This window comes from Rhamphochromis sp. 'chilingali', assembly GCF_963969265.1.
Source record: "Rhamphochromis sp. 'chilingali' genome assembly, chromosome: 1".
Taxonomy (NCBI): domain Eukaryota; kingdom Metazoa; phylum Chordata; class Actinopteri; order Cichliformes; family Cichlidae; genus Rhamphochromis; species Rhamphochromis sp. 'chilingali'.
In genome coordinates, this window is record NC_137929.1 from 18887917 (window position 1) to 18901287 (window position 13371).

Here is a 13371-nt window from a genome sequence, read left to right on the forward strand (position 1 = left end):
GTCAAAATGATAAACAGGTGCAATCTACATTATATGGGCAATTAATGCAAAAAGCTTTAGTTGCACCTATAGGTTGCACTGTACACTAGCTGGCCCTGGAAAAACCTGCAGCGTTACAGATCAAAAAGGACTGATTACTGCTCTTTGTTTCTGTACTGGCTGAAGGTGATAAGCTAGTATTTTGAGAACACTTGAATACAAAGCCATATTATGTGGATGTGAAATTTAGCTGTGGACCTGGAAACCTCCACAGAAAGCTTTACTTGTCAGTTCAGCATTTAAAGAAAAGTACAAACCAAACTCTCCCTTCAAGTTTTATTCTGTTACAACACTTTAAACCACTGCCAAAAAAAACCATGCTGAAAAGGAAAAAAATATTGCTTTGGATTGCACAGCTGAGAAGGTACTGCCTGACTACTGAAGTCACAGAGACTTTCCAGCCAACAACTTTGCTCTGCGAGCTGCACCAGACTTCCTCTTTGCTTTAAGTCTGAGGAGGGACTGGGGGGATCCTTTTTTTCCTCCAACTTTGGCTTTGGTCCGATGTCTGGAGTAGTAAAACACAGACGAGCAAGTTAAGACGTGTAAATATTAAATCTTACGGGTAGAGTGGAGTGACAAGATTTATCCCTTAACAGGAACAGATCCCTGGCTCACCTGTTGAACCTGTGTGTGTGTTTGACAGAGCAGTCTTTACGTTTGTGCTCTGGGCTTCCGCAGTTAAAGCAGCCCTCCTTCCCTTCACGGGTGGTACATGGGTGGTCTGGCAGGGCACAACGGCCACAGGACTGGCAGTGCTCCCAGGCTTACAGGAAAGATATTTAAATAAATTCACAAGAAATATATGGGAAGTGTGACGTGAAATCAGTAACTGCACATCAGTTTGCATCTGTGATTAATCGACCTACACGGTTTCACACATTTCACACAGGTTGAGCAGTGCTTCCATTCTCGGCCGTCCTGCAAACACAGAAAATACAGGTTGTGACATGCAAAGATTCAACGGAAACTTGATGCAGTGCCTTTTCAGTTTAAAAATAAAATGCAGTCACACGAGTTTCGTACCTTGGATGGGCAGAGGTTGCATTTCGCACAGTGTTTGTTCAGGGATGAGACATATCTCTCACATAAAGGGCAAAATCTAAAAACGAGAGGGTCATTCACAAATTAAACACTTTAAATTCAAATGTGCAGAGTTGCTTAAATACACACAAAAGACAGACAGACGTCTGACAGTTTGTGTTTCACAAAACTCTCATGTGTTTATGCATTTTATTAACTGCACAAGGAAAACCTGGAGTTGGCGGTATGAGCTGTTCATTTCTTCACATATGAAAGTCTTGAAAATACCAAAATAAAAACGCCAACCCCATTTTTAAAATGAAGCTGAGGGATTAATGACAAATAACACCAATGAATTCATGCATCCATTAGTTTCCCCATTAAACTGCCTTCTTAACTTTGTGCTAAATGTGATATCTTTAATTAAACACTTTTAAATGTAGCTCATAACTTTGCCCTTTTTATGGCGATGATTTTCTTACAGTTGAGAAAATTAACAGATGATTTTTATTCTCCACAGTTAACCAAAAACATGACTTTGGTCAGTCTATGCTCAAGCCCTTTTAGTTAACATCAAATCACAAACCGATAACAATCTATTCAAATGTTTTATCACATATACTTTAAGACATTCTCATCTCCAACATTATTTCTGAACACGTCTGGATTTAACTGAGTGAACATGTAGTAACCTGTAACCTTCCTCTTTGGGAAGGATGATGTCTCTGGGTGAAAGATTAGTGAAGAGTCTGACAGGAGACTGTTTTCTGCCCATCTTTCCATGTTTATACAGAGGATGGTTGTCATAGTCCACCTGGTTCAAAAGAAAAACTGAAAATTTTAAAACTGAAATTTCATTACTTCTAGTTCTAAATCTTTTATTTGTTTTTGTGGCCATAATATTCCACTGTAAAGTGCACTGAAATATTTAATAAATAAAGTAAGCTCGAGGATCTAGGGAAAGTGGAGCATTGATAAAAAGCATAGCCTTGATTCAGTTACTGTTATTAGACTACAAACCATGTGTGAGTCAGCATGCTGCAGCTGAAGCAGGAGCCAAAAACACATTTTAAATAACTTCAATTTAAGAATGCGCATAAATTGTTGTCTCTATGTCACATTTGATTGATAAACATAAATAATAAGGGGTAGAGTACGAGTCAGTGGAACTTTTCATTCGACAAAATTATGAGTGTCTATGCAAGTAAATATTATAGCGCATCACTTAATGTTATTAGTTTAGAAAAACCTAAAGCTATACGTACGCAGAGAGTAATATTAGCTGATGACTCTAAACTGCTGCCTTGCTGTTACCTGGTAATCCAACATGCTGAATGATGGGAAACACTCCAGTATCCGAGGCTCAAAGAAATAAGGGAAGACCCAGATCATGGGCATGTTAGCATTACTGCTGTCTGCACACAAACACAACATGCATGTTACAGTCAAACACTAGATTTCTTCATTTAAAGTAATAGTTCTAATAGTAAACAAAAAGTCTCTTTCCTTGAGCCATGCAATGACTTGCTGCTACTATAACTTTAGCTTAACCCTAACCTGCAGAGAAAAGGATTGTAAGCAAATCTAGTCTTTGCCTCTTTTAGCTCGTTTTGCTGTTAGTCTGTATAATTTAAAGTCTTACACTTCTCAACCAACCTCCTTTCCAACACCCAATAGAGCTTCTAAATGTATCTTAATGCTGCTCCACTTTGTGTGTCTGCTAACATGTTAGCCATATCAACTTTAAATTATGATAACATTTTAGCATAAAGTTTTGTTTTTGCATCTTATACCTATTAAAAAAAAGACACAAGTCATAAATATAAAAAGAAACAATTAATTCTGAAAGTTCCACAGCGGTGCTGACCAGAGCTCTGCAACTTCTTCCATGTGTGAGATAGCAGAGAGAAACTGTTGGCCAGGGGCTTCACCAGACCACCAAACGGAGGGTCGGCTACCATTGCCACCTTCTCCCCGTCAGACTCTCTGAGGAAGTTCTTCAGGGTTGCACTGGATGACTGATAAGAGAGAAGGCTTTATCAAACTCGGCTGTTGATGGAAAGTTTGACTGAACTAGCAGGACATCAGCTCAACTCCTACCTCTCCACCAAAGAAGTGATGGTTAAACATGTTGTAATGACAGAACTCATCTTGACTGTAGAACTGAGCATACCTGAAACAGAAAGATTTTGTTTGGCTTTTTATTATGCAACAGACTGTTCAGTGCTTCCGGACGCTGGTTAAAAAAAAAGAGAACAAGTTTGAGCCTATTGACGACTGGTATACAGCACATTAGGTAACAACACAGCAGGGAAGGATAAGGTGTCTGACTATGTGCTGCAAGCTGAAACTTGTTACCCAGGAACATACCCATCCTGCACTTCTAGCACAACGTTACAGAAACAAACAGCAGCGAACTCAGGTAAGAAGTTCTTAAAACAACATTATTTGATAATGGTTAAAGAATATCCTTTAGTCCAGATATGCTGCCTTATTAAACAGTACACAACAGAACAGACTTGTCTCTTTGAAACTTGAATAAAAAAAACAAACATTGGATTTAATTATTATTATTTTATTTAAATTATTACAGTAGGTCAGACTTGGAACTCTGATCTGGAATAGATTTTTGGTAAAGGCTTGGCATGAAATGACAGGTTTTCTCGAACTTTTCATAGCCCTGACGAGTTAATTTAATCTATACACACACAAATACACAGCAGAAGCTAATTCCAAGAAAGTGCTTTTTTAAATAAAAGGTAAATGAGAGAATGACTTATGTAGAAATGTAATCTGTTTTTATTGTTTTGTTCAGTCCTCAGAAATGGCAGAAAGAGAGTCGTGCTCCCTCGGTAATGGAACGTCAACAGCCGTTTACACTAATCTTTTAGCGCCCTCTGAAGGCATCCACAGCCTACTGCAAGACGGGCTGAGCTTCACTCCACTGGACGCCAGCAGTGACGGCACTATTCAACCTTTTTCTCGTTCACCCAAACTACAGCGTAAGGCTGCCAAAACCGCACAACCCTCTCAGGTACAGATGTTTTGATTGGCTGGAACATACACCAATCGGCTATAGCATTAAAACTAGCTGCTAAATATTAATAAGTCGCTCTAGTGCTGCCAATCTCCATAAACCCGGCTTGTGGATTAACATCTTGTAGGTCAGGGGTGGGGGAACTCCAGGGCGCGAATGCAATGCTGCATGAAGTATTTACTGTGTGATTCTTACACACAGACTTTAGAGATTTTACCACTATCTACTCATGGGTCATAGGCCATAATGACTGTGACCTAATCAAGGCAACACTGTGCATTTTCTCTCTATAAAACTTTTCTTTATTCGAGAGCTCAGCAACCAGCAGCCCCAAAAAAAGAAAAGGAATACTGTCATATAAATCTCAGTTTAGTGTCGAACTCTTTAAAGAACAGCAGGAACTGATTAACAAGTATGACGGGATAGATAGATCATAGAATCATCAGGTGCCAAAGACCGATCATTTAGATCATTTATGATACAAAAAATGTCCTGTTGTCTGCAGGAGCAGTTAACCAGACGTATCCAGGAGCTGCAGGCTGAAACGTCCAAGACTAAGGCGCGCATCCAGTCTCTGAAGAAACGCAAGGCCGATCTCTCTGTAAGTAAAAACCTAAAACTACCAGCACTGAAAAATTACCTAATACATTTCTGACCACCAAGTCCAAGGACTGCAAACAGAGCAATGATATATAATAAATCCCTAATAACATGTCCTCTTAATCACGCTCCTTACTGAAGAGGACCACAGAGGTCATGAAGCAGCAGGTTCGAGAGCACTTTGAGAACATGCGGTGCATTTTGAAGCAGGATGAACAGGTGATCCTGGACTCCCTGGAGCTGGACCTGAGGCATACAAGGACCAAGCTGGACCAGGTTCTAAAGAAGTGGGATAACTACCACGACCAGGTCACCAAGAGCATGAGCAGCATACAGAGAACGTTGAGTAAAAGCACCACAGCGAAGGAAGGCGAGCAGGTCTGATTTACATACAGCTCAATAACAAAGCTATAAGTTGTGTTCTTTTATTTTAACCAGTATTTCTGCTTATGTCTCATCTCAAGGGTCACTCTGAGACTGCAAGGTAAATCGCTGCACCTTTTACCTTTGCTGCTTCATCCCCGTACAGGTCTAAATCACACCTCTGTGCCTCACTTTGATCTTTGTCACCACTCCTCCAGCCTTAAGAAGCCAGACACGTCTGAGAAGGAAATCAGGCTGAATGAAGAGAGATTCGAGAGGCTTCTAAAAACACTCTCCTCCATCTCCAAAAACCTCAAGGCCAGGCTGCAGAGGAAGACTCTACTCTTAGGTACTAAGATGCTTACATCTACATGCTATCAGGCTAACTCATTTACAGCAGCAGAGTGAGTGAAGTTAGGTGTACTTTGGGAGCATGACAGAACAAAGTAGGCCAACCAAGGGATGCTTTATCTGGTTAAAATAACACCAAAAAAAATAAACGTTTTTCTTCCCCACCCCTGCAATCTACAGTAAATGTCTGCTCCAGATTACTCATTTGCTGCATATACAAATAAATCAGTCATTGTGTGAAAAAATGGTTGGATGGTGTTTAGGTCAAACTATAGGTATTGATGATCATGGCATCAAATCCATCAACTCTCAACTTAGTAGATCCAAATAGCCAATATCAGCTGTTTGCTGAGCTGTTGATGCTAATGCACTGAGCCACCAGGTGCTTCTTAATAAGTGTGGATGTTGGCTTTCTACTTATCCATAGTTCCCACATGCATTGGTCTTCTCTCATTAGAAGCATTCCATCAATTCCATATTGTCAGTCCATTTCCATGTATGCTGTGCTCCAGTAGCCCACTTCCTAAGCAATTTGACCTCTCCCCCCATCCCCACCCTGTAACACTAATAACCTGTCAAATCAAATATGCGGCGCCATCTGCTACAATCACGAGTAATAATACATTTGTTTACAATTTGTTTACAGTAACTCTGATAATAACAAAAGATCAAAATCTCATTAACAAATTATTTCATTCTTTTCAGATTCTTTCCCCATAATGATCGACAGGCAGTCTTGCCATAATCTGATCAGAGTGACATCAGAGGGGCGGGGCATGTCCTTCTCTGGCTCTGCTTGCCCAGCTCCAGAACATCCCCTTCAGTTTGATAAGGTATGCTGTGCTCTGGGGTCCTCTCCCATCACAGCAGGTCAGAGTTACTGGGAGGTAAATGTCCGCTGCTGCTCAGCCTGGGCTGTGGGTGTAGCCTATGACACCCTTGAGAGAAAGGGCAATGACAAGGGCGCCAAGCTGGGCCGAAACAGGAACTCCTGGTGCGTAGAGTTTCAGAACCGCAATCTGACCGCGTGGCACAACAACCGGCACATATCATGTCAAGGAGTGGGGCAGACTCCAATTAGAAAAGTGGGAGTGTGGGTTAATTATGATAAAGGCCAGCTGATATTTTACGATGCAAAAAACATGGTTGTCCTGCAAAAGTTCTCAGCAGCCATGACACCGGTGTTCGACAGAGCTCATCACCAGTTCACTCAACCCCTGTACCCCGCCATACGCTTCCTGAGACCACCGGACAATCAGGTCTGGCCAAACCACTTGGAGTTTTGTTCCCAGAAGTTTCTGTGATACCATTATCATATTCTACATAAAGTTGTGCTTAGAAGTTTACATATGCTCATCATTGTGATGAATGCTATGAATGCTATATCTTTGAGCTACGTAGAACGATTGTACAGCATAAAAGCTTTAATGACTAAAGGCTCAAATATACACTTAAGTCTTTTAACAGATGGCACTGAAATTATTTTTACCTTGACAGGGCCTGTAAATAATTTGATCAATTGACTACAACTGGTAGTTTATCTTTGCCAGCATAAAAAAAGGATTCTCTTGACAGCACTCATGAGACCAAAACTTAGAACAATGGAAAACTCGGAACTGTAGGTTCTACAAAGGATTATAGATTTACACAAGTTCAGAAAGTCTGATGAAATCATCCCCAAATCTGATTCCAGGGTCATCGGCTCAAATATACACAAGTACATATTTGTGCCTGTATATATGCTTTTGACCTTTGAAGCCTGATCCATGAAATAACTGCTAATTTTTTTAAAAAGATTTATGGAGTGTTTATTTAATCTTTTGGCAATAAAAAAATGAAATATTTATTTGAACATATGAGTTTTAATTTGTATCACATATGATACACTAGGCATTAAGGGGTAAAAATGTATCTTCTACAATGGTTTCACACTGAGAAAAGATCGATAAAATCTTTTTTAAAAAGTACCCTGACATTCAATGCCCATGATAAGAACATGAAAAAGTCTGACCACACCACTATAACAATGTGGAACATCTAGCCCAGAGGTATTCAATTAAAATTTAAGGAGGTCCAATTAAACAAAACCAGTATTTCTCAAGTAGCCAAATAGTTGTAATGGTATCTGTATATAGTCAACAACTGGCTGTCATTCAACAGTATTTCAAGAATGGCTAAACTTCAGATTCCCACATCCTCCTCCACAGAAGCATAGTGGTAACTTCTCCATAAAGCAACACACAACCTTTCATACAAGTACCTTGAAAAGCTACATAGCAGAATTTAGACTGAGACATAGTAACTAAAGCTACACTACTCAACTGGCTGATGACAGCTGGAATTGGCCTTGATGATCAGGTTGTAATGTCATGAAACGTACTGCCAGTCCATATATATTCGTTCAGTCAGTCCTGAAATCTTCTCTCATTATGAAACATTAGCATCGGTTTCAAATGCCACCATGTTCTGCTCAGTCATCATTCTTTGAAATGCACAAAGAGGGTTTGCAGAATAAACATGTTAGACTCAGTGAAATGCAGTCTAATTCATTCTCACCTTGATTTTATATACACAAAATAGCCTATGTGCAAACACCTGGAATGCTTTATTATATACAGGAAAGCAGCAACTGATGCATAAATTAGCAAACTTACCTAAAGTCAATGTCCAGCAAGAGACTCTTTATTGGCTCAAGCTTTTGCTCCAGATTTTGCAGCTTGATCAGCTCCTGCAGTCTGACCCAAAAGGCAACAATCTCATTACTGATGAAAAACACATCTGTAAGCGTTAAACATTTAAAGCATTTAACTGAGATTTGACTAATCAAAATATTTAGCCTTCAGTATATGACAGTTACACATAATTGATGTATCACCTGTCAAATGCCATACCTACAGTGACCCACGGTGAAGGCAAAATCATGCTGCAGTGGGAATAGACAGAGAGACTTCTCCAAAATTAAGTAGATGCACCTATGGTATGAATTTCAAAATCCTACATTGCCACTTTCTTGAGAATGTGATGTAACAGAAGGTAGTGTTTTTCCAAGGGTGTAGAGATCACAAAGTGTAGTTGTACAGAAAGATGTACATTAGCAGAGAGGACTTGGTTAGTGTGTTTCCATCATCATAGTTGAGCTCGTCACAGTCAAATTAGAAACCTTAGGTTACATAATGGCTCCATTTCTGCTTTAAGTCACCAGATGAACTGATTCATCGAGGCAGTTCAGACAAGATGCTTCACTATAACCGAGACAAATTTTCTGATACATTCAAAGGTCACACTTGTGTCTGTCTCACCTGGGTGTGCCCACACACAGTATTTTCCTGTATCCCAGACCTGCTAAAGTATCCAAGAGAAAGTTTGCACTGCGGTCCGTGAAAAGGTACTGTGCGTTGCTCTTCTTGTTGTTCAGGGGACGCAACAGTGCACTGGGCCTCCTCAGCTGTGCTGCAGTAATGGGAGTGGATATGTGAGCAGAGTGAAGGCTGTGCTCGTCTGGCAGGAGCAGAATCTGACAGTCCTGACAGAACTTCTTCTCGTCCAGAGGGAGCGAGACAAACTTTTGAAATCTGAAGGACAAGATACAAATATCCTAAAAGTCATCCCATACAAAATCAGCATTAAATAAATAAAATGAAGCTTTATAAACAGCCTAAGATAAGCAAAATGAGTATAAAATCTCACCTGCTGCAGTACTCCTTATGGGGGAAAGGGGGCCTCGTTGACTGGCTCTCTGCTTCTCTGGCCAGCAGCCTGGCTTCTGAAACCTTTGACGCAAGTGAATTGAAACAAACTGATCGATGTCTTACATCGTTTTATCATGAGCTCTGGAATTTTCCAGTAAGCCTACCTTTTCATCTTCCCACTGAAAGAAGTTGCAGTCTTTTCTATCTCGACAGGCCGAACATGCATAAAACCTCCGACTTTTTTCTCCTCCTTTACAAACCTTCTCAAACAGCAAGGTAGGACCTGACAAAATATACAAAGTTGTTAAAAGTTTGTTATATTCCACAGAGAAGAATAATATGGGTCATTTCTAACCCCGGAAGGTCACACAAACATGGGCTAAAGTCTTCAGCTCACCTGTTCATTAAACAGAAATATTTAATCGCCCAATAGCATGGCAGTAACTAAATGTATTTAAAGTTTTGAAATTCAAACTGAGCATAAAAATCATAAAGAAAAGTAATTTAAGTCACTTTGAATGTAGCATAGTTGGTGTTCCCACTGAGACAACCATCTCTAGGGTTTACAGAAAACGGTCAGTACTTTGTGCCAAACTGCTTCCCTGATGCCGTTGAAGCCAGAGAAGAATAGTTAATCTGCTTTTAGCTGACCGTGGCATGCAAAAGAGCATGTCTGAATGCACAACATAATACCTCAGCAGGTGCCTCTCCTTTCAGCTAAGAACAGGTAAGTGAGTCTACAAAACTTTGAGCATGGTCTCACAAATTTGGAAAAACATTGGCTGGTCTGATGACTTAAGAATTCTACAGCGATGTTTGGACAGCAAAATTTGGTGTAAGTAACATGAAGTGATGGGTGCATGTGCTTTGTATCAACAGTTCAGGGAGCTGCTGCTGTTATGATGTGGGAGCTTATTTTCTTGGCACACTTGGGCTCCCTAGTACCAGCTGATAATTTAAACACCACAGCCTACTCCAGTTCTGCCACCTTGTCCATTCTCTTATGGCTGCTCCCAGCAGGATAGCGAGCCGTGTCACAAAGTTTGGATAATCTCAAACTGGTTTCTTGAACCTCACAATGAGTTCAGTCTACTCAAATGGCCCGAGAGCACCATAGAGATGTGGTCAAACGATGTATAGCAGACAACTGCGACTGCAACCAAAATATGTGAGAAATGTTCTCTGCACCAGGCACGTGCAGGGGGGGGGGGCTAGAGGGGCTTGAGCACCCGCCCCTTTCCTGATGGGTGCCCAAAGTGCCCTTTTGTTGAGGCAACTTTTTTAAAAAAAAATTATTATTATTTTTTTTTATGTGTGTGTGTGTGCGTGCGGAGTCCTGTCTGTGCCCCTCAACAATAATATTTAACTATTAATCACAGTTTTGCTAAATAAAAGGATCTGGCTTGCATCAGTCACATGATCACATTTAACCAATGATCGCCCTTGACGGCAGAACGCGCTGGTTATGAGCCGGGAACGAGCTCACAAAGAGCACGCGCATTTTTAGCGGTCCGGAGCAGCAGAGTGAAGCTGACCCCCCACCCACTTGAAACGTAAAGGCAAATAGGCGGAGCGGTTAGTGCTACGTTTGTGCAGATTTGTGCAGGTAAAATTAGCGTTTGTGCTGCTACCGTTTCCGAGATATTAAACTTTATTTTATAGGTCATTCAAAGGTCACCATCCCCCCAGACTGCTCCAAAACAGGCCAAAATGGTCTACTTTTTTAGTGCTACGTTTGTGCTGATTTGTGCAGGTAAAATTAGCGTTTGTGCTGCTTCTGTTTTAAAGATATTAATGAAAATGAAAAGGTCAACCAGCCCCCCCACATTACCCAAATCCAACAAAAGTGGTATCAAACGTTTGTGATACGTTTGTGCTGGTTTGTGCTGCAAAGATTTTCGTTTGTGCTGCTATCATTTTAAAGATATTAATAAAAATTTCTAGAGGTCATCAGAGGTCAACCAGCCCCCCCACATTAATTAAATCAAACAAAATGGCTGTCAATCAACTGTGCTACGTTAGTTTTAAAGTATTTATAAACATATTTAGTTTTAAAGTAAGTTACAGAGCTTTTCCTGCCTTTCTGGAGGGATTATATTTCACTAAAAAACGATCTAATATGCATGTCCACATAATAATTATTATAATATATTTAAAAACACACGCTGTATTTTAAAGAACATACATTAAGAAGCAGATTATATTAGATTTATATTTTAAATAAGACAAAATTTGGATTTTACAGTAGTGAAATTATTGTATCTCTACAGTTTTAAAAATGTAATAAGCTTTGCCCCTGCACAGAGTGGATAGTGAAACAAATGGAATCATCATAAATACATTATTTCATATTTATTACTTCCCCCTCCTCATTGCTTTATTATTGTAGCTCTAGTAATAAATAATAATGTAAGGATTCTGGATCAGCACAGTGATGCCCATAGTATATACAGTATTCTGAAGAAGATCTAAAATGTCACTGTGTATGCATGTGTGTGTTTTATGTATATGGATTTTTAACATTGTCCAGACATGCCTGGTAAGGACATGAGGAGGAAACAGTAGGAGCTGTGTGAGGCTACTAAAGGCAGGGCTATAACATTTTTCTGTCATCATTTTATTATAGATTAAGTGCAGGAGTTGTTAGGTGTGGATAATTAGATTATAGTTTATTGCAATAGCAAGTTGTGCCTTGTTCTCAGATAGACAGCAAGTGCAGAGTGATATATGAAATGATGGGATGGAAGGAAGAAGAGAAGCAAAGAGTGATTCACAGGCAGAGCCTAAATTATTTCTCACAGTTTTTGTGTCCTTATGGTTCCAAGCGCTGTCACCAATCTTTGCATTTTGTTATTATCTCATGACACTTGTTTAATCAGCTACCATCTCTCCTGTGGACTTTTTAATGTCTACAGTCTCAGATCAACACAGCCCTGCCCTTCCCATATTAGATTCTTGATGAATGTGTGTTGTTGTTATTCAGCCTGGTTCAATGTGCCCCTTTTTAACTTTGAGCACCCGCCCCTTTAAACCTCTCTGCACGGCCCTGTTCTGCACCCTGCAGTATGTGTGGCACAAAGAATCAAAGCAATTTTAAAGGGAAAAGAAAGTCCCCAAAAGTTGATTCTGTTCATCTGGACGGAGCGTTTTCAGTGGGAGAAACGTTTCGTCATCATCCAAGTGACGTCTTCCGTCTCAGCTGACTGCAGGTTTCCCCAGACTTAAACAGTACATTTGCATAATGACTGAAACCAGCCCACTGAAGGAACAAAGGTCATAATTATGCAAATTCTCGTGACCATTGATCAACAACCACTGATCACTGAAAAAGAAAGTCCAAACCGGTCGTGCCAAGGTACGTATCCACGACGGAATTTGTTCCCCCAGCGTGGGGAGCTGTAACTTTGCTGTATAAAGAGCTAACATCTCCAAAATTTCAGGAGTAGTTAGTCATTATAAGAAGTGTTTGTGAACTAAAAATGAAGAATGAGAGATACCGTTTGTCCGTGATTTGGACAACCCAGTGGATGCTGGAGACGAAGGGTAAACAAACTGTCGGAGATGCCTTCCTTGGCACGACACCTGTAAGCGTGTGTACTATATACACATGTACACATGTAGTAGATTTCATTTTCAGAAATACACCCCTATTACTGCTAGCTACTATAGGCAGGATATATTAAAATACCTTGATTACATGTATAATATCATCACAGACAATCTTGTTCTAAGTATATCAATAAAAAGGCTAAGCAACTTTAAAATAAGACATCAAACTCAGTTTGGCTTACTCTAAGTAAACTTACCATGAGAACAACACGGGGCTGTTTTCCCGCCCTCACCGAGAATAACTTCTATTCCGTAACTGTTGCCATATTCCTCGTTTACATCCATTCTGTCGAGTTTATGCAACAACAAAGTTTAGCTTTAAACCTTTCAACATGATGGCGTGCCCATGAAGCCCTTTTCTTGTCGCGGAGATATGACGTCACAACCACGTTGTCGCAGAAGGCAAAACAAAAGCTGAAATAAGCTCATTGGTCCAGTTTACTTTGATGATGACTGAAATTGTTGTCAAAATTTACGAATTTCAGTTGTGTGGGGTTAATTGTATTGGTAGTGGTTAATAGGAGTAAGATCATGATAAAATCCGATGTGTTATCGATATATTTTAGGAATTTATGCTATTGTATGGAGTGACTTTAATTCACATGCAAAATCATAATTTATTTTATAATTAATTGGACATTGATTGTCCAAGGAGCAGTA

The 13371-nt window shown here is 40.0% G+C and overlaps 2 protein-coding genes across 2 annotated transcripts; one reads left to right on the top strand and one right to left on the bottom strand.

Annotated features, from left to right (window-relative positions):
- Positions 1–301: 301 nt before the first annotated feature.
- Positions 302–13093, bottom strand: zcchc4 (zinc finger, CCHC domain containing 4). The gene is made up of 13 exons (XM_080896871.1): positions 12909–13093; positions 9267–9385; positions 9101–9183; positions 8713–8985; positions 8068–8148; positions 3163–3235; positions 2930–3080; positions 2377–2477; positions 1755–1876; positions 1066–1141; positions 909–960; positions 658–805; positions 302–547 (listed from the first exon to the last, which is right to left on the bottom strand). Exons 1-13 carry the CDS (start codon positions 12994–12996, stop codon positions 424–426), a joined length of 1491 nt encoding a protein of 496 aa, XP_080752997.1. The 5' UTR covers positions 12997–13093; the 3' UTR covers positions 302–423.
- LOC308406133 (E3 ubiquitin-protein ligase TRIM62) lies at positions 3242–8052 on the top strand. The gene is made up of 6 exons (XM_080896999.1): positions 3242–4096; positions 4605–4700; positions 4841–5077; positions 5164–5183; positions 5281–5411; positions 6119–8052. Exons 1-6 carry the CDS (start codon positions 3887–3889, stop codon positions 6715–6717), a joined length of 1293 nt encoding a protein of 430 aa, XP_080753125.1. The 5' UTR covers positions 3242–3886; the 3' UTR covers positions 6718–8052.
- Positions 13094–13371: the final 278 nt, after the last annotated feature.